The sequence below is a fragment of the Squalius cephalus genome (assembly GCF_949319135.1).
Source record: "Squalius cephalus genome assembly, chromosome: 3".
In the NCBI taxonomy this organism is placed as follows: Eukaryota; Metazoa; Chordata; class Actinopteri; order Cypriniformes; family Leuciscidae; genus Squalius; species Squalius cephalus.
In genome coordinates this window covers 13122475-13144921 of record NC_137124.1, presented here as the reverse complement: position 1 = coordinate 13144921, position 22447 = coordinate 13122475, and the positions used below count along the sequence as shown (strand labels likewise).

The window sequence follows — 22447 nt, the reverse complement described above, 5'->3', positions numbered from 1 at the left end:
TGATTTCATAAAGCTTTGTGTGTAAATGGTTTTATAATGTTTTCAAAACTCTTAGGTGCAATAGCGAGTGGTCGTTAATGCATTTCCTACACAACGACATAAGCCAATCATTTTCTGCATGTTTTCTTTTGTGCAAAAAAAACTTTATTAACATTTTAAGTTACAAATCCATGTCAATACAAAAAATCCATGTCATGACTCATGACCCCTTTAATTTATTTCAAAAAAAGAAAACTTGTACTGAACTCAAACTTTTGAACGGGAGTGTAAATCAACACTCAAATGATACAAAATTAAGTTATTAAAGTTAATTTACATGTTCAATATCCTATCATAAATTACCCATCAACAATTACTACTTACAGTAATAATTTCTCAAATTTAGTTTAAAACTAATCCAAAAGCAGATATTTCACTGACTTGCAGAAAAGAGTAAAAGCTTGCCTGATTTAATTAATTAAATAAATAAGTATGAAAAAAAAAGAAAGAAAAAAATTATATTGGTCACTGCAAAACTCATACTGGTTAACCACCAAAACTAACCCTCCAAAAACGTTAGTTGGATCACAGCAACAAGGCCCAACCAACCAGACCCAAATACAGCACAGGCTGGCCCAGACACAACCAATCAATCAAGATCTTGCCGCAGGAGCAGAACCTTCAAAACTAAGACGGGACAACAAAAAAACAATTACTAAAGGAATGCTTGTGTGGTTATGAAAAATTATAAAACCAATGTTCTGACATATCACCATAAATAAGTCCACACAAGTCTTAAATATGCTCTCAACTATTAAAAAAACTTTTTTGCTGATCTTTCAAGATTGTACCTCCATGAGCCACGGCTAATTTTACCCAAATCTTGGGATGAAGATCATCTGAGCTCCCCTCTAGAAACCCCAACACCCTCAAGGTGTGTTTGGCTCAAGTTTGGGTCAGGGGTCGCTCTAGGGTAAGTATGGTTTAATCGCATACCTCCTACATTCCAGTCTGAATCCTCACCCCACTCGTTGTCGAGCGTTCAACTGGCATGCGTGCGTATGCGTGAGTGTGCTAATCACGATTTTCCTCATAACCCCTCTCTCTCTCTACCTGCCGGAACAGGGACAGAGGTTAATTCTGGCTGCAGGGCATTCTGGGCAATTGACTGCTCATCAACCGCAAACTGAACTTTACCAGTCAGTCAAAGACAAGCAGCCGAAATGCTCCTCTGGGTAGCTGAGCGACAGCATGTAGACCCAGCCTGCATTAATAACATTACAGCACAGCAGCTCACTTCAACAGACAGACAGAATATCAACAATCTCTCTCAAATCACGCTTGGCTGCATTTGCTTTCGAGAGTTGGGAAGCAAGATTTACTCGAAATGTTTAACAAATGAAAATGTTAAATAAAAAAATCATACTTACACTCTAAAAATGCTGGTTTGTTTTAACCCAACTTTGGGTCAAATATGGACAAACCCAAATGTTGGGTTAAAAATGTAATGTAAAAATTTAACCCAATGGCTGGGTTTGTCCATATTTGACCCAAAGTTGGGTTAAAACAACCCAGCATTTTTTAGAGTGTAAGCTTCTTCTGTTGATTAGATTCCAAAATGATTATTATTAAAACATTAACTTTAGTTTGGTAATTTTAGATTGTATTGTGTATATTACTAATAATCTAGTTCTGAGAAAAATCTAATATATATATATATACATTTATTAGATTTTTCTAATGCCTAATTTCACTCGAAGCAAGACTGAAGCATTAGCAAGAAAGATTTATTTTTAAAAACCAAGCAAAGTGATGATGATGATTAATCATCAAAATAAACCATCATCTTATCGGTTATCGGCCATAGCAAATATAATTATAACACATGACCCCAAATTTCTATATCAGTGCATCCCTAAAAATAACAAATGAATCATGCATTTTATTAGCAGTATACAAGAAAGTTTCATGCAAGTTAGGAATAATTCAGTCTAATATTTCAATTTGAGGTTTCCACATGTCTTGCATGGTTTTTCTATGTGTGAAAACTCATCTTTCGTGGTCATGTTGCCATGACGTGACTAATCTTTGATTGACGTGTGCACTCTAAACGACCTGACTGACACACACTTGGCCTGCCAATCACCTTTCAAAATACAATCATTAAACACAGATCAGATCTGATTCACACTGACTCATCTTAAAGGGAAGGTGAAGAACATGTCTTTCTTTGTACGAATGAAGGTTGGACTAATGGCATGGCTAGCAAGAATGATGTCTCAATGTTACCAGCGAGTGGGCGGCAAAGGGGCCATATCATAATTCAATTCATAATTCAGAGGTTCTGAGTGCCAAAAATCCATCCAGCTCTCAATGTCAAAAGATCAAGAAAACTCTATTCTTCATTATATGACCTTTTTATAGTAAATACTGTTTTTTTTGTACTGGATGTGGTGACAATATAAACATACATAAGCAATTTGTGTCTCTCAGTCAAACCTTCCCATCACGGCTGCGTCAGATATATTCACGGAATGATGGCCGAGTGAGGCATGTGGTTGGAGCGCACACACGCTACCAACAGCCCCGCAGGGAAAACTCACTGCATGAATTTAGTTTCGCCCAGTGTAAACTCTGCACGGCACATTTGTTTGTGTGCGTGACAATGTATTGGCGTAACATTATCTATCAAAGACCTGTTTGTAGGTTATAGTCTAGATTGGAATGGTAAGATCGAATGGGGAAAATCCCTCGTGAAGACAAGTCACTATCTCTTCTTTTCACTGATATTTTCACATCAGTTTTTCCTGAGAAATTCTCTGACAAACTGCTACTGACAAAATTTGTGAAATAAAATACAGTACTTCTGTCAGCCCAAAGGTCATGGGATCAATTCTCAGGGAATGCATAAAACACATACCGTAACTGTAATACTGTTTAGGGTACACACAGAAACAATAAAAATAATAATCGCTGGGTTGAGTCTTTTGGGTCTATTTTTGGGGGTTAAATTTTCAGTGTTTGGGTAGTTTTTGTGTAGACGTAACAACCCAGTGGTTGATTTATTTATCACGGGCTTGTTGCATCCTCTTCAGGAGAGAGCAGTTCTCAGTGCCATTGAATTTCAGTGCATTTCTTCTGTAAAATACAAGTTTGTGTACATTTTATTTTATCTATACAATCCTTACTGTGCAGTAAATCATTTAATTTTATGTAAAGCAACATACAGGGACGCGATGTGAGTCACCTAAACGAGTGCTGAATCGGTCTATATGAAAACGTTTGATGCCTTGCGTAAAGATACTAAATCTAAATACTTTGGATGTTAAATATGTCCTCAGTGCTGTTCACTGATAGTTTATGGGCAGGCTATGGCAGCATACTTCAGCTATGATTGAAACGCAGGACGGCGATCTAAAGTTACGAGAGCCTGCTCCGTTACAGGTTTGTATAGGTAAATGGTAAATGTATAGGCAATAGCCCAATTTGAAGGGTAAAATTAGCCCACGATTGTGTCCTATATTTACCCAGCCCTTGGGAATCGAACCCTTGACCTTGGCTTGCTAACACCATGTGTTTGAGTTAAGAACTATCCCACTATCCTTAAAAGGGTTGTGTCAAAAGATTAGGAGAAAAGATGTTAAGGTATATTACACTGCCTAAAAAAATACACACAAATTCTTCAGCGCTGCTACAACACAAACCTACATTTGAGCCCTTCCACAAACTCAAAGTGGTCGGCCCATTAAACGGCCATTGAGGGAAACCACCTTGACTTTTATTGACCCTATAAATCTAGTGAGGAGTGGATGAGAGGTCTCTGCCTTAGACAGCGCTTAAAGACAAAGACTACTGGTCCTTCTGAGACAATAGACTTCCTGATTAACTATTAACAGCTTCACCAGTGATAACTTAATTAGGGGCCAATGATGGGGCTTCAGTAAGAGCCTGGGCCCTTTCATTTGTGTCCACTTGATGGACAGGCACTCATTGGTTGGAAGTGGATTGTGTGTGTGTTTGTGTGTGTGTGCTGAAGAGTTTTACAAAAAACGACAGAATAAAGACTCATTGTAGCTTATTTGACACCTCTTCTGTCCCCATGTTGAGAAAAATCTTGAGTAAGTGCAGAGGTGTTGTGTGTGCTGTAAAACATGATGGTTATTGTAGTTTTAGAATAAATGTGAGCATTTACTCATCTAACTTACACAAAAACAGATTAAGTATTCCTCAAAATGAAAAAAAATAGTCATATGCAAACTCAGATTACTACGCAAACCTGCAATAATCAAATACGTTAGATAATACAAATATACTTGTATGTAATCTCACATTAATAACTAATGTCTTTGCTGCTGACTTTTGATGATCCAATTCAACCATACCAATAGGCAAAAATTATATTAGATAAACAACATCACATTTGTGTTTAATTTTGTTTCTTTTTGTTTTTGCTGTCAAAGTGCCTTTACATTTGCCAAATTTGCTATTTTTGATCGCACCTGTCTGAGTGCCATATAATTCCCAGTGAAAACAAGTTACACACATTCAAGAAAGTGTATTTATGAGACTTCAGAAAGAAAATCTCAAAGTCTTTTAAGGTAATTCTTTGAGGTGTAACATCTCCAGTCTAAAATCAATAGTTTCAACCTTTCAAATTGACACTCAATAGCTGAGGAAAATAAACAGGAATTAGTGAAGCACAGCTAATGTGGACATCAATTCATAATCATGACCTCCTAATATGTGCACTGATTCGAGAGACATGGGGGAAGAAAAATAAAATCAGCAATTAAAAGAAGTCATTTCTTAGCACTTAGTAACGTCATACGCTTCCTGTTCGCCACGAGAACGAACAAACATTAAGATAAAAAAGCTGCATGAATATTATATATATATATATATATATATATATATATATATATATATATATATATATATAAAATATCATAACAAACATTTTTCAAAGAACCATTTTAAATGTATGTGGTGTACAGTGAAATTACTGTGAACTCACCTCAATTGTGAACTGCTTCCTCTTGAGTTTGAAGGCCAAGTCTTTCGTATCGGGTACTTCACATGACAGACAGTTCAGATGGGGCAACTGACGGACATGCAGGAGACCTGAACAAACACAGAAGACATTAACATCGAATCATGTAACTGTGTAAACTTGCTAGAAATACACACTGTCAGAGATATTATTCAGTATAGACTACCATTCAAAAGTCAGTAAGGAGTCAGTAAGATTTTTTAAATGTTTTTGAGAGATGTTTCTTTTGCTCACCAAGGCTGCATTTATTTGATTAAAATACATTTCAATATATTTCAAAATGTAATTTATTCCTGTGATGGCAAAGCTGAATTTTCAGCATCATTACTCCAGTCTTCAGTGTCACATGATCCTTCAGAAATCAGTCTAATATGCTGATTTGCTGCTCGAGAACGCACACACACAAAAAATGTGTAGGATTTACTTTTTGAAACAATTTTCACTCAGAAATTGCTAGTAAATTTCATAAATAGAAGAAACTGCAAGTGGCATATTGAATTAAATGTGAAATTCTGAAGTAAAATGACTTCTTGTAAACGTGTTTTTTTTAAATTTCCAACTTCGAAAAATAATGTTAATATTATTTGCTTATTAATTGCTTAAATATTTTGTGGAAACCGTGATAATTTTTTTTTTTTCAGGGTTTTTTGATAAATAGAAAGTTAAAATAATAGCATTTATTTGAAATATAAATATTTAAAAAATCTTAAATATATTTACTGTCACTTTTGATCAAATTCATGCATCCTTGCTGAATAAAATCTTACGGACTTCAAACTTTTGAACGGTAGTGTAAACACTGTAGAGTTGAAAAACTGAACCTGCACTCAAAATCCATTTGGCAGGACATTTCAATGGGCATGACGTTTCTGACTATATTGCACAGGCTAATAAACATGTTGTGAAACAAATATTTTCCCCAGGTATTGTTTTGCCTGTTACCAATTTAAACAGATTCTTGTTTTCATTGTCTGCTGAGTTTTACTGTGGGCACATGTAGCTATCATCTTTCACACTGGCCACTATAGCATTGTATCAACCATTATTTTATTAGCTGCACCAATGGGCAGAAACCAAAACATATGAGAGAAGGACTGCAGCGGAGGGAGGAGAGAAATGGGTTGGTGGGAGGGAGAGAAAGCCAGAGAGGTGAGTGGAGGATGGGGGTAAAACAAGGTCAGTCGGCACAGGGGCATGTTGGGAAGAGAGAAAGCTTTTTCGCCCTCTTTAATTCCTCCCTCCATCTTTTTTTCCCTCAGTTATGTGGCCAGTAGAAATATGACATTAAAAAGAAGCACTGAAGACCAGGATGAGGGGGATGAGAGGATGGAAAGAGCATGTGTATGTGTGTGTGTAAAGGCCCCGCTTGTAAAGGGACCCGTGCGCTAGGTTGATTCCGCTCGAGTTGATTCGCTGTGACAGAACTCCCAACATGCTTTGTGCAGTGGACGCACCACAGAAAAGAAAGAGTGGCCTCATGTACGTCTTCACATTCACTAAGACCTTATGGCACAGCATTATTCATGAAATGACGAAAAAATCTATAGCAAAAGCTAACAATAACTGTTCGAACACACTAAAAGTAAGGAAATGCATTGTAGAGATGTTTGTGAAACCATATTTTATATTTATTAGTATCTTATCTGTTTTCAAACATCTTTAAAAAATGGGTTTTCACATACAACTGAAACAACACTAATATAATCAGAGTCTTATTTTGTTAACAAATATCATAAACATCTCAAAAAGAACTAATTCATGAATTCATGTGAAATCATTCATTTCTAACATCTGTATTGCTAAACAAATGCTCTAACAATTATATTTACCACATATCCAATACGTGTTGACATTGTGCGTGTGGCATCACAGAATCCATGTATTATCTAATCAAATAAATAAAAACTAAATTAATAACATTGACAAAAGTGACTGACCTAAAAAAATAAAATAATAATGTATTATATTATTATTATTTTATATTTAATAATAGTATATTATTATATATTATATAAAATAACAATAAATATTAAAGTAACGTAACATAATAAATAAAAGTACTAACACATAAAATTAAAAAACATTAGTGTAATTTGATTATAAATATCTGATAAATACCTTAATAAAGAAACTATTAAAACAAAATAATAAAATCAGTAAATAACTAAGTACATAAACAATCATCTGAGGTCATTAGTGTTTGTAAACCACACCCCCTCTGGCCATTCCGTACTTGCAAATGAATGCAAGAAAGAAACAGGGCAGGGGGCGGAAACAAGGAGAGAGAACTGTAAACAAACTGACCTTTACAGAGAGATGGACAAAAAAAAAAAGATGAAAAGATAAAGCATGCAACATTAAGAGATGGCGGGAGTGTACGATGAAAACAAGGGAGGATATATATGAAAACAAGGGAGGCACAACGAGAGGAAAAAGGACAGAACGGAAAGAGCGTGAGCCCAAAAGATCTTCCTCATCTGCAGTGTGGCCACAGAGAGGTTTTAGCCAGTATGAAAATATTGATTCTGCAACTCTGCGGCCCCTGAGGGCTGTGCTGGGTGCTTGTGATGGGGTGGTGGGGGCTCTTTCTCTCTCTCTCCGTGTGTGTGTGTGTGTGTGTGTGTGTGTGTGTGTGTGTGTGTGTGTGTGTGTGTGTGTGTGTGTGTGTGTGTGTGTGTGTGTTTTCCGTGGCAGCTGAATCTCCCCCTGGCCTGTCTGCCAAGGAGCACGTCTGATTGAACACGGCCACACTAACAGGAGCTGACAGCTAGAGAGAGGTCCACCCTGCCTGCCCCTTTCTACTAATGCACTTTACTGAGCGAGTGTGTGTGTGTGTGTGTGTGTGTGTGTGTGTGTGTGTGTGTGTGTGTGTGTGTGTGAGCCAGAAAGATAGGATGATGCAAAAGGCATGAATAAGACGAGGGACCAATGAAACATCTTTTGAAAATAGATTTTCTGAAGAAATGCGAGCTGTGTCCGTCATGATTCTACACTGGTGTGGATAGTTGCCAGGGTGTTGCTATGCAGTAGCTGAGGTCTTCTATGCAGTGTTATTTAAGTATTATTTATATACCACTATTGTATTTATTAATGTTTTGAATTCACTTTTATTTTTCTATATATTTAGTTTTCGTGTTAGATTAAGTTTTAGTAATTTTGCTTAGTGCTTTTGTCCTTTTTTAGTAGTTTTTTAAAATATATATTTTTTAGTAGTACTTCAGCTTATTTTTTTTTATTTCTTTATAATATAATACTGTTTATTTTTATTTAACAATATTTTTAGTTAACAATAACAACACTGATTCTGAGTCACCCTCATGTCATTGATAAACTATTATTGTTTTTATTATTATTTGAATTATATTTTATGTTTATTATTTATGTTTTCACTTTAATTTTAGTTTAAGTAAATTTGTTGTGTTTTTGTCATTTTTAATATGTGTATATAGCATTTATAAATTGTCATTTATTCATTTTAGTTTATTTAATTTGAGTTATTTTAGTACTTTAACTCAACCTAAACGGAAATGAGAAATAAAATTGCTGAAATAAAGTTTAACAAATAGATTTTTTAATGGTTTTAGCTTTAATTAACAATAATAACCCTGGTCCTTGTAACATTCTGATCTCTAGATACGTTGATTTTTGGTCTCTAGTCTCTTTTGGTATCTGGTCTCTAGATATGTCCATCAGTTTTATCATTCGCCATAAAAAAATTGAAATCCCATTGCTTAAATTAGGTATCAATCGGTGCAGAAGGAGTTACAAGCAAAGAATTAATACTTAGGCTTTGGAGATTTTCTGTCAGTGTATTTGAACTCTTGTATGTATGTTTCTTCTCACCGTGATAGTCTTTGTAAAGTGGGTTGGTCGTCTCCTCTGAGCCTCTGAATGATTCCAGAGCGATGGCTGTGTCACTCAGTCTGATTATTCGTCCCATTACGGCTCTGTTCTGAGAGTGCGAGACAGAAAGAGAGAGTGGGAATAGATGAGAAAGACAAAATAAATACATGAGAAGAGTCCAATTAAAAGTGTACAAACAAATGTAGAAACATCTAGAGCGAAGCTGAGAGCATCTCTTGCTAATTAAACCCATCCTAACAAGCAGGGGTTTCACTCCCTTTACTCTGAGAACCGAATTAGGTCATCATTATCTCTCGGAAAAATGGAGCAGGGTATTCCGGAGGCGGAATTCATGATCTTACAACAAAGCCTGAGCTTACAGATCTAAAACCACCTCAGTCAGCAGTGATTTAAAAAAATATATAATCCATTTTACCAACACCACTCTCTATGATGATTGTTCACATTTGAAGTATCATTGATGTCCATTTGAGGTAAACATTTTTTTCCTTAAACAACATTACAATTTAAAATGTGGGGGTTCAGTATGATTTCTTTGGAAAGAAAAGAATGCTGTTATTCAGCAAGGATGCATTAAATTGATTAGAAATTACATAATGTTACAAAAGATTTCTATTTCAAATAAATGCTCTTCTTTTGAACTTTCAATTCATCAGAGAATCCTGAAAAGAAATGTATCACGGTTTCCAGAAAAATATTAAGCAGCACAACTGTTTTCAACATTGATAATAATCAGAAATGTTTATTGAGCAGCAAATCATCATATTAGAATGATTTCTGAAGGATCACGTGACACTGAAGACTGGAGTAAGGATGCTGAAAATCCAGCTTTGCATCACAGGAATAAATTAAATGTTATAGTATATTCAAATAGAAAATATTCATTTTACATTGTATTAATATTTCACCAAATAAATGCAGCCTAGGTGAGCAAACTTTTGAATGGTAGTGTATGTGCATATAGCAACAGTTTATTTAATTACTGATAATAAGCAGTGTAGCTAGTATGCTTGATCGCTGTACTGATAATACTTAGGTTAACAGATTTAAATAAACTCTAGACCTCAGTGCAACTTATCCAACAACTGTGCCATTTGTTTAGTAAAGGAAAGTAAGAAAGTATTACTTTTCACACATTGTGATAAACAGGCCAGAATTGGGCCATAATATCAGAGACTTTGCTGTAAGTAACCACCTAGAAACCATCCAGAACTTGACATAGCAACAGCCTGGCGACCTCCCAGAACACCCTTAAAAGTTTGAATGGGTGTAAAATTCAATACACCATTCAATGCATCAAATTATGTTTTAACATATTAGCATTTGCATTCATCATGGCATCCAAACTGGTATTATAAGGTTATCTTTGGTAAGGATATCAGCTGTATAATGCCGCCACTGTGAAATGCTGCCTTTGGTTGCGTCATGTAACATTAAATCCATCAGATCAGAGCAGAACATACGTTTGGTGCTCAAACACATTGAGTGCTCTGATTCCCTCAAACACATGCTCTCCAAATCTGTCTGTCTCTCTTACTCGGATTGCACAACTCATGCAGTGTCGCCATACGGCACAAATCTGGATGAACGCAAGCACGAAGCCACATCAACTCAGAGAAAGATCCAAAGATCCCGTCCGCCTCAGAGCAAAGACTTCTCACCCATTAATGCTTTCATTCCAAAAATATCTGCTGTTAAATGGTGTAAAAATGCCTTTCAGCTCATTGAGGTTTTGTGTAACGCAAGAATTAAACAAGCTCACATTTACACTTTGAAATGGATTAGCTCATAACGCATTTCCGATGCTGATTTTCATGGGAAACATTTGCAAAACAGATTCAAATGTGGTAAAACATGTTAAAGAGAGATAAATGTATGATAGAAATGGGCCAGAATGTTTAATAAACATTTAAGGGGCTTAAATAAGTTATGAAAGCCTTTGACCTTGACTGTACTGATATGAAGATCCGGTCATAAGTTAGATTGAACAAACACAAGTCAACTGCTGCAAAGAGAAAATAAGCAAGTTTAAAGCGTTAAAGAGCGAAAAAAGCACAAATGCAGATCAAATATGAGCAGCAAATCTGCTGAGAGCGCCTCCTCCTGGCCAAAAACAAATACAGAGACCATTCAGAAAGGCGGGAGCACTCCAAAGACAGACAGAGATATCAGGCTGTAGTGAAAAATTTATCTCTACGCCACTCCTGAATATTTCATGCGCTCCCTCTCTGTAGCAGCTGACGTGGCCTAATGCAGTTTTCATGCATCCGTGTCCTTTTTTCTTTCCTCCTTTCTCTTTTCATTCCTTCTACAGCAGACTTTGAGAGCATGCGTGTTTGTGTACGCAGCCTTGACCCTTTTCCCAAATCTAGCATAAAAAATTTAACCCAAGCAACTGTGTTAGTGACAGTCGCTGTCAACTCAACACCATCACACCAATTCAAGTTAACAATACAGCTAAAAATGCAATGCAACGGTTAGGGTTAGGGTTAGGCCAACATATTGAAGACTGAAGTACAGGATGGAATAATGACATTAGGAAACATTGGGTAGATGAACTATTTAAACTTCTCGAAGCACGTAAAATAAAGATGTTTTTATGGACATGACAAAGAAAAAAAAAACTGCTGATAATTAAAAACAGAGTAGAATATGATGCACGAAATAAGATGCATATGTAATTAAACAAAAGTATACATTTCATAGTGACAAGTGATGTGAAGCACACGCAAAAGTCTATTACAAGTACACAACAAAAAGATAAAGCAATTTATTCCCTATATAACCCATTATTTTTAAAGATATTTAGGTATTTTGTTCAACTTTGCAATTTTATATCAGCACACCGTTCATCACGAGACCAGTAATATACACATAGCTCATTTCAAATAGATTTAAACATTAGATTTGAAATCTCAAGAGCATTTTAATGACACAATTAGAACAAATTTCTATAAATTATCATTCAACTTAATGAAGTAGGTAAGTTTTATGAACATTTACGCAAATTTTTGTTTAATGAATGAAGCCCAGTTGCAATCTGCTCATTTCTATGGGGAAATCTGTGTAATTAATAGATTTTAAAATGGCAAACAGTGTTAAATATAGACCTTATGTAGCCACGCCCCTTTTCAGCGCTGCGCTTGTTGTGTTCTGTCATCCAGTTTGTATTTCCACAGCATGAAGGTAAGATCTTACAGATTTATGAATGAACCGCTCATTTTAAAATCTTCCTGGTCTATTGACATTTGTTATCACATCCGCTTCAAACATTACAATGCTCATAATGACTTTTGTGTTACGCAGCACGTTTGAGCTTCTGCAAGAACCAATGAGGTTCATTCTCGTGTTACGCAGCAGCACGTTCATGTTCGCTGATCAATGTTTATATGTGAATAAAATACTAAATTCAATCTGTTCATCATATAAAGCAATCGAGTCTCTTCAGAAAATTCAGACTAAACCACTCAATTCATATGGATTAATTTTACATCTCTTTATATCTCTTTACATCTCTTTATCTCTTTATGAACTTTTTGAAGTGTCAAAGTGGTAGTTGCGTAGCTGTCAATGGAGGGACAGGAAGCTCTCAGATTTCATCAAAAATATCTTCATTTGTCTTCCGAAGATAAACGAAAGTCTTTGAAACGACATGAGGGTGAGTAATTAATGACAGAATTTTCATTTTTGGGTAAACCATCTCTTTAATAAAGAAACACAATGAATTTGTAAAAGTGTGAATAATGAGTGTTTGCTTTCTGCCCAACTGAACAGATTTCATGCAGGCCTACAAATTGGTTTCAGAAACTTTACACATCTGAGATTGACCTGCTATACAAGTCACATAAAAACAAATCAAACTCTAGTCATAGCGGTCCAGCTCTTCCTTAAACTCTAGGCGGCGAGCTACATAGGCCTACCGTGCACCCCCCCCACCTCCCAACAAAACCATACTTTTTTGAAAGGTCTGGATGTGTAGAATATGAATCTGAATGTTAACATTGAAAATTTTGGGTTGCACTACCTGTTTTAGCCCTGTGAATAGGGAAACCCTAAAAAACGATTTTAAGCGATTTTAACACATCGAGATTGTCCTAGTCAATCAGAACAGCTTTTAGGTGACCCAATACACACTCAAACTTAACATATGATGACTTAGGTCAAATACCTACCATGCTGCTTATTGGTAGGTGTCTAAAATTAACATAGGTAAGGCTTTATGTCGATATAATGAGCCCATTTCAAGGCCACGACCTAGATTCGCCTATCATGCACCCCAACCCCCTCCCCTTAAAAAAAATCATGCTTTTCTGAAAGGTCTGTATGTGTAGAATATGAATCTGAATGTTAACATTGACATTGTTGGGATACACTAACTGTTTTAGCCCTGTGAATAGGGAAACCCTAATAAACGATTTTAACACGTCGAGATTGGCCTAGTCAATCAGAGCAGCTTTTAGGTGACCCAATACTCTTACTACACTAAATTGATAATTACTTTAAATAGTTGTTTTTAATTATTTTTAATTTAATATAGTTAAGGCCTTGTATGGATATAATCGATCAAGGACCATTTCCATAGCATCAGTTAATATGCTAACGTGCTAACATTCCAACATCCCAACATTCAAACTCCTCACCCTCCCCATCTTTATTTAATATAATTGACCCCTCTTACTACATTGATAGTTACTTTAAATAGTTGTTTTTAATTATTTTTAATTTAATATAGTTAAGGCCTTGTATGGATATAAAATAATATCCTTTATAAAATATATTATGGATATAATGCAAGATTAGCCAGAATGAAAGAAATACGTGACAAGAGATTAACTGAACCACTGGAATCTGCTCACAGAATGAATGTAACCTGTGAACTTATACCAGACACCATTACAGAAGGTGATGGATATCACAGAGAATGCTACCAAATATTTGATACAGAAAATAAATACAGTGGGGCAAAAAAGTAATTAGTCAGCCACCAATTGTGCAAGTTCTCCCACTTAAAAAGATGAGAGAGGCATGTAATTTTCATCATAGATACACTTCAACTATGAGAGACAAAATGAGAGAAAAAAAGTCCAGAAAATCACATTGTAGGATTTTTAAAGAATTTATTTGCAAATTATGGTGGAAAATAAGTATTTGGTCAATAACAAAAGTTAATCTCAATACTTTGTTATATACCCTTTGTTGGCAATGACAGAGGTCAAACGTTTTCTGTAAGTCTTCACAAGGTTTTCACACACTGTTGCTGGTATTTTGGCCCATTTCTCCATACAGATCTCCTCAGCAGTGATGTTTTGGGGCAGTCTCTGGGCAACACGGACTTTCAACTCCCTCCAAAGATTTTTTTATGGGGTTGAGATCTGGAGACTGGCTAGGCCACTCCAGGACCTTTAAATGCTTCTTACAAAACCACTCCTTTGTTGCCCGGGCGGTGTGTTTGGGATCATTGTCTTGCTGAAAGACCCAGCCACGTTTCATCTTCAATGCCCTTGATGATGGAAGGATGTTTTCACTCAAAATCTCACGATACATGGCCCCATTCATTCTTTCCTTTACATGGATCAGTCGTCCTGGTACCTTTGCAGAAAAACAGCCCCAAAGCATGATGTTTCCACCCCCATGCTTCACAGTAGGTATGGTGTTCTTTCTCCTCCAAACACGACTTGAGTTTTTACCAAAAAGTTCTATTTTGGTTTCATCTGACCATATGACATTCTCTCAATCCTCTTCTGGATCATCCAAATGCTCTCTAGCAAACTTCAGACTGGCCTGGACATGTACTGGCTTAAGCAGGGGGACACGTCTGGCACTGCAGGATTTGAGTCCCTGGCGGCGTAGTGTGTTACTGATGGTAGCCTTTGTTACTTTGGTCCCAGCTCTCTGCAGGTCATTCACTAGGTCCCCCCGTGTGGTTCTGGAATTTTTGCTCACCGTTCTTGTGATAATTTTGACCCCACGGGGTGAGATCTTGCGTGGAGCCCCAGATCGAGGGAGATTATCAGTGGTCTTGTATGTCTTCCATTTTCTAATATTTGCTCCCACAGTTGATTTCTTCACACCAAGCTGCTTACCTATTGCAGATTCCGTCTTCCCAGCCTGGTGCAGGTCTACAATTTTGTTTCTGGTGTCCTTTGACAGCTCTTTGGTCTTGGCCATAGTGGAGTTTGGAGTGTGACTGTTTGAGGTTGTGGACAGGTGTCTTTTATACTGATAACAAGTTCAAACAGGTGCCATTAATACAGGTAACGAGTGGAGGACAGAGGAGCCTCTTAAAGAAGAAGTTACAGGTCTGTGAGAACCAGAAATCTTGCTTGTTTGTAGGTGACCAAATACTTATTTTACAGAGGAATTTACCAATTAATTCATTAAAAATCCTACTATGTGATTTTCTGGATTTTTTTTCTCATTTTGTCTCTCATAGTTGAAGTGTACCTATGATGAAAATTACAGGCCTCTCTCATCTTTTTAAGTGGGAGAACTTGGACAATTGGTGGCTGACTAAATACTTTTTTGCCCCACTGTACCACAAATCCTGTAGAGTCCAATATACACAAAATTTAGAAAAATTGAGAAGTGCAAGCACAGAAAACAAGGCCAAACAAATCCAAATAGTAGAAGCTCACGGTGAGACATTTGGTGCTGTATCTCGAGTTATTGACAAGGAAATCATCGGCAGCAACAAAATGATGAAATTGACTGATCTGACCAAAATCTACATAGCTCATCTAGGATGCACAAACTTGCCTCAGCACCAAATGCCTCACCGTGAGCTTCTACTAGTTGGATTTGTTTGCTTGCACTTCTCCATTTTTCTAAATTTTGTGTATATTGGACTCTACAGGATTTGTGGTATTTAGCTTCTGTAGCAAATAGATCCTTTCCTCTAATTCTGCGAAGCAAATTTTCATCAAATTTTTGTTCTGCAACTTTGAGGACTGTTCTCCACCCATCACACTCAAACTCTCTTAACCCCTCATTCGTCCATATCCCTTTCTTTTGTACCTTCTTCCGTGTAATTGAGTTGCAGAATATACAGTCAGGTGTGAAGAGCACCTTGTCACCAGTTGAGGCCCTCTGACTTTGCCTTGAACTTGCTGCTAATAGTTCAGGCTTCTGGTCGAGTCTTTTGAGATTCATGGTGAATCTTTGGTAGCATTCTCTGTGATATCCATCACCTTCTGTAATAGTGTCTGGTATAAGTTCACAGGTTACAGTCATTCTGTGAGCAGATTCCAGTGGTTCAGCTAATCTCTTGTCACGTATTTCTTTCATTCTGGCTAATCTTGCATCAGAATCTACGTTTGCCCATAATTGCAAGAGTGGTCTATATACAAGACCAGGGACATGCACAATGCATCTGGACTTTGGTTTTGTCCCATGACATACCCTATGCCTTGAAGGACCTGCAGTCACTTGGCCCACTGACTCATGTCTTTACTCAGGCATAACTGAGCAGTTCAACTATGTTGAAGAAACCAACTACATAACCGACTAGATTATCTATGTGTGTGAGGTGTGTGTGTGTGTGTGTGTGTGTGTGTGTGTGTGTGTGTGTGTGTGTGTATAAGCTACTGGACGTCTAAAATTTCCCTTTGGGATGAATAAAGTATATATCTATCAATCTATCAAATGTAATCTAAAATAATTAAAAACAAATATTTAAAGTAAGCATCAATGTAGTGTAGTAAGAGGGGTCAATTATATTAAATTGTAAACTAAAATATTCAAACATCGAGCAATTCAGTGAAACAAATTTCTTGCTGTATAGGCAGAGGATGCAGACTTGGGGTATCTGTCTGTGTGAGTAAGAACAGTCTTTCAGGACAGTCTGCCTGACACAGAGGAAACTGTTAATGAAAATTAAAAAAATATCTTATTTTGTCATTGGATGAACAACCCAGACAGGTTTCTGATTTGTCAATGAAATTACTTCGATGGAAAGGGTAATGAGGGTTGGAATGTTAGCACGTTAGCATATTAACTGATGCTATGGAAATGGTCCTTGATTGATTATATCCATACAAGGCCTTAACCATATTAAATTAAAAATAATTAAAAACAACTATTTAAAGTAATTATCAATTTAGTGTAGTAAGAGTATTGGGTCACCTAAAAGCTGTTCTGATTGACTAGGCCAATCTCGACGTGTTAAAATCGTTTATTAGGGTTTCCCTATTCACAGGGCTAAAACAGTTAGTGTATCCCAACAATGTCAATGTTAACATTCAGATTCATATTCTACACATACAGACCTTTCAGAAAAGCATGATTTTTTTTAAGGGGAGGGGGTTGGGGTGCATGATAGGCGAATCTAGGTCGTGGCCTTGAAATGGGCTCATTATATCGACATAAAGCCTTACCTATGTTAATTTTAGACACCTACCAATAAGCAGCATGGTAGGTATTTGACCTAAGTCATCATATGTTAAGTTTGAGTGTGTATTGGGTCACCTAAAAGCTGTTCTGATTGACTAGGACAATCTCGATGTGTTAAAATTGCTTAAAATCGTTTTTTTAGGGTTTCCCTATTCACAGGGCTAAAACAGGTAGTGCAACCCAAAATTTTCAATGTTAACATTCAGATTCATATTCTACACATCCAGACCTTTCAAAAAAGTATGGTTTTGTTGGGAGGTGGGGGGGGTGCACGGTAGGCCTATGTAGCTCGCCGCCTACTCCTTCTTTCCGTCTCCTAAGCTGTCACTCTTTACACTGAAAGACTGGGTCTCCAGGGTCCTGGACCCAACAGAGGCTGTATCTGTAGGTGTGTGTGCTAGTGGACTATGGCTATTTGAGCAGAGATTGATTAAAGATTCAGATGGACTGTGGCTTTAATCTTGTCAGAGGAGGCTTTCAACGCCCGGCCCTTTCACATCGACATTAAAAATGCATGACAGGACTTTTCATTACAAGCCACATCAGATGGATTTTAGATAAGGGTGCTAATGCAAATGATGGAGGATTAACACAACATCTCTAGGAGTTGACCCTGCATTTAGTAGCTAAAGCAAAAATATTGATTCATGATAATGTACACTAGTAATGTTACTGTACATTAAGGAAATCTATTCAAGCTCCACATAGGAGCAGACATATTGATACAAAAGCTTCAGAGATTTAAACTGAAGTCCAAAAACAACTTGCATGACAACGCTTTGAAACTAAAAATAGAATGTTGAATCTTAAATAAAAAAAAAGGCTTAATTACTGTATTGAATATTCAATGGCTACATTGCATTTTTAAATGTAAAGTGTGTATTTTATTAATCAAAAGCAACTGTAGTATTATTAATAATAAATATAAAAGAATAATATTAATAAATAATAATAATAAGCTAATTAATAATAATAATAATAATAATAATAATAATTATTATTATTATTATTATAAACAATGGTTAAAAAAAAGACAAACATTCAAAAGTTTACAATGTACAATAAAAGTTTACAATATAAAATAACCATTTTGTATTTGAATATATTTCAAAATGTAATTTATTCTTGTGATGGCAAAGCTGAATTTACAGCATCATTACTCCAGTCTTCAGTGGCACATGATCCTATAGAAATCAGGATTATGAAGGATTATTTGATAAATAGAAAGAATTAGAATTTAAGTTATTATAGGTTTACGTTTTAGTTTAAGATTCTAATTCTCACTATTAAGTTGCTTATTAGCATGCATATTACTAGGATATTGGCTGTTTATTAGTACTTATAAAGCACATATGAATGCCTTATTCTGCATGACCACAGAAACTTAACAACTATCTTACTAACTATTAATAAGCAGCAATTAGGAGTTTATTGAGGCAAAATCGTAGTTAATAGTTAGTTAATAGTGAGAATTGGACCCTAAACTAAAGTGTGACCGAGTTTATTTATTAGACAAGTCTGTTTGTGACTAGTTAAGGCCTCACCGCCTCAAAATACAGTAGTTACTGAAAGGTCAACATGTTTACATCACATCCGTTCCACAAAACCACTTTCCAACCAATCACAGTGTTTACGCCATCACCTACACCGCAGAAAACCGCTGTGTGCCCCCCAGCCTCCCTAAGAGGGGATTTAGCACTTTGTCTCCAAACGGACAAAGAACAGCGAGATCTTGTCTTTTGAAGCGCTCTAAGAGCACAGCGGCTGTGGCCTGACTCTCGTTGGCTAATGGAGGCACAAAGAAAAGGGCCTCTCAGGAACCCAAAGACGCTGAAAGAGAGAAGCGCCCAGAAAGACTCGAGACTGACCATTGGCTGGCTGAATGCAAAGTTGAGGGCCTCAGACAAAGAAATGTGGCTTCACGCGCCAATAAAGAAGCTCCTCTGAAGGCCAAACATACATGTACTCAAACAGATACACACACAGGCCCCCTGAACCCCAGCCAAGCGGAACCTCATTCATGCAACAGAGGGGGGTCGACTCTTTGACTCCGGCTCATGGGGCGGTTATGGTGTGCCAGGGTTGACAAACTTATGGTGACCTCAATGCTGGTCCATGTGAATGACAGTCAAGTTCAAAAACAAAGTCTAAAAAGAACGTTTTGCAAGATTACTTCTGGAAGTTGATGTCGGAAATGTTCATCTTGCATGTGTCCTGTGTAATTACTCTATGGCAAGTACTGATGGTACCATAAGTTCAAAAGTTTAAAAAGACAGCAAAACAGATATATTGTCTGAGGAAAATGTGAGTGGAGCTTGCCTACCAAGGGTTGCACAAAGATCAAGGCTGCGGCCAAAATCGCATACTCTCTTGAGTAGGTACTTATTCTGAACAAGTAATTACTCCACATCCGCTAAAAAAAGTATGTTCTCTATAGTATGAGTGTGTGTAGTATGAATGTAATCTGGACGTACTACTGTACATTCGCCTTGCTGTCATTATCACGTGACCTACTGTGTCAGCTTCACTGCCATTCATAAACCCTCTCCAGTGGCCTGATGGGATAGCAAAGTGTCCATTGTATTCACACTTCAGAATCTCGCCAGAAGTAGTAGGTCATCCGGGTACTTTTTGCCTACTCTTTTATTGGTACTGTGAATTCAGATATACTTTTTTTTGTCACATACTGTTTTTCATCTACTGTATAGTAGGGAAGTATGCGATTTCGGACGCAGCCAGAATGTAGTGAGAAGTTGCTAGGGTGTTGCGTTCTGGTCATTTTATGTTTAGGTCTATGTGGTGTTTTTAATATGCTTAAAGACAAATCATGCGCAAATTCATAAGTCAACACCATTGCTGAGTATTTTCTCCTTAAACCTGCAGTGAACCAAAGACAGTCTCAAAAACACAGTTTGAAATCGCTGGTGTTTCTGACGTCACAAACTACCTTGTAACCAATCACGTCAACCTGTGATCGTCAACGAGTGGATCTCCGAGCTTGTGTGAGTGAGTGGAGGCGGGGCTAATTTGCATAATCATAGAACCGCGTTTACTAAATGAGACAAGGGTGTAGAATTATATTCAAGCTATTTTTAGGCATGAATCATTTTTTTTCAAGGAAAAAGTTTTTTAATATGTCATTTTGGTGATCAAAGATGAGTTCTAACGGATAGAATTATTGACTACAGGGGGGAACTTAAGTGTAAATCAATGGGACATTTTTGCAGGTTTGATTGTGAAAAATTGAGAATCTGTTTGCTTAGTAAAGTAATAGCTTATCTCAAACAAAACAAAACAGACTGTTTTTTCCACATAGATAACGGTTTTGTTTGAGATGAGCAAACACTATATAATTACGTTCCTCCATGCTTCACTGTGGTAGAGATGCATTTATTATTATATTTCTCACCATGCAACACGTGTTTCATAGTGATTCATCACTCCGCACACAACTTCCCATATTCTGACAAATACTTGATTCAGCCTTTGATAATTTTCTGAGACAACAATGGCTTTTTAAGTAGTGCATTTGCTAAAATTGAGCAAATTTCCTGAACAATAATTTGTGGTTGAGACAATTAAAAATGTAGTGTTTAGCCATTTTGGGCTTGGTGCCTTGGTCCATTTATTTTGCCCAGGTGTGTATATAATAATAATCGTAACCCTAAAGATCAGAAAAGTGTTTAATATTACCACTTAATGGCCTTTTCAACCATCAGTCTTGAGTAGAAACCTGAGCAAAGGATATACAGTATATGTGAACAAACAAACCGAGAAACTATTTGATTAATCATACCTGTATGAGGTGGGAGGGTACAGTCACCATAGCGACCGAGAGTGAAGTGCGTAACAGGCCTCGGAGGGCATAGAGAAAGGTGGAGAGGGCGTGGCAGTGGGCGGGGTTATCCTTACAGCACACATCATCCCCCCACAGCGCAGATCCCAGAGAATGAAGACCCATCCGCAGGACATTCCGAGTCTTAGACTACAGAAGTGAAAAACATGAACATAAGACATAAGAAGATGAACATAAAAACATTTGAATTTAAAACAACATTGCATTCTCTCTGCGACGGTCAGGATATGTAAAATTCATGTGAACAAATCCACATCTGGCTTTTGCAATGAATATTTCATTAAAGCACCGTAGGGAAAACTTTGGTGAACTTAGTGTTCAGTAATGCATGAATGAATATCTTTCCGCATTTTAATAAGTGCACCTTAATTTACAAAAGAAACAACAAGAAACCTGAAGTGCATGACACTAATTTACAGTAATATATCAAATTATACTTCATTTTTACCTACAGTGTTTACAACTCTATAACAAGAAATTCTGTGGCCAAATAAGACTTTTGTAAAACAAGTGAACATTTTTATGAGCAAGATGTGCATTTACTGTGCTCAAAATATCAGTGCATGCAACACAGCAAAAAAATAATGTTCAAGTTTTAGGTAAGTTTAAAGGATTTAATTCTGTGTATAATACTACATCAGAACAGCTTTAATTTTTGCCGTTTTCATGACACTCTGGATTCTTTGTTTTTTCTGTCTGCTGTGCATGAGAATCAACAAACAACATGAATTGTGCACTGCAAAGAAAACTATGAATGGATAAATTGTTGCAAAAAAAGAAATAAATATGTAAATAAATGAAAGAAAGAAAAGAAAGACAACCCATTATTACAATTCAGTATACAAATACTGAATACCAACGTTGTCAATGTTTGTTAGATTTTGAATGACAAAATGATTTTGAGAAACTTTAATCGTAAACCTTTTTGAGTCACCATGAAATCAAAATGAACTATTCTTATTTTTTATGGAATATTGCAGTATTTATTATAAATCAAAAACCAAGACTAGTTTGCTAGTAGTTTCTTTGAGATTTTCCTATGAGGTTTTATAATGTGTTTTTTTCCCTTCAATTTATGAGTAAAATAAGGTCTGAGGTAAACATAACTTGACGATACTTGAACACGTAAATTACCCACACCCATATGTGAATCACTATTGCAACTTCCGTTTCATGCCGACTTTTACAAGCATAAAGTTAAACATAGCTGGAACACCCAACACTGAAATTATATACAAAACGTTTGAATAGAGTTAAGTTTACACTAAGTAGTCAAAGCTGAATTAACTACAGAAAATAATGGAGGAGGA

General features: G+C 36.5%; 1 protein-coding gene across 1 annotated transcript in view; it reads right to left on the bottom strand.

Annotated features, from left to right (window-relative positions):
• Window positions 1-22447, bottom strand: part of elp4 (elongator acetyltransferase complex subunit 4) — a 72964-nt gene that overhangs the window by 23995 nt on the left and 26522 nt on the right. Inside the window, exons 7-9 of the mRNA XM_079866859.1 lie at window positions 21078-21266; window positions 8873-8981; window positions 4994-5100 (exon numbers count right to left, since the gene is read on the bottom strand). Of these exons, the coding sequence (XP_079722985.1) occupies window positions 4994-5100; window positions 8873-8981; window positions 21078-21266 (405 nt within the window). The remainder of the gene's footprint in view (window positions 1-4993; window positions 5101-8872; window positions 8982-21077; window positions 21267-22447) is intronic.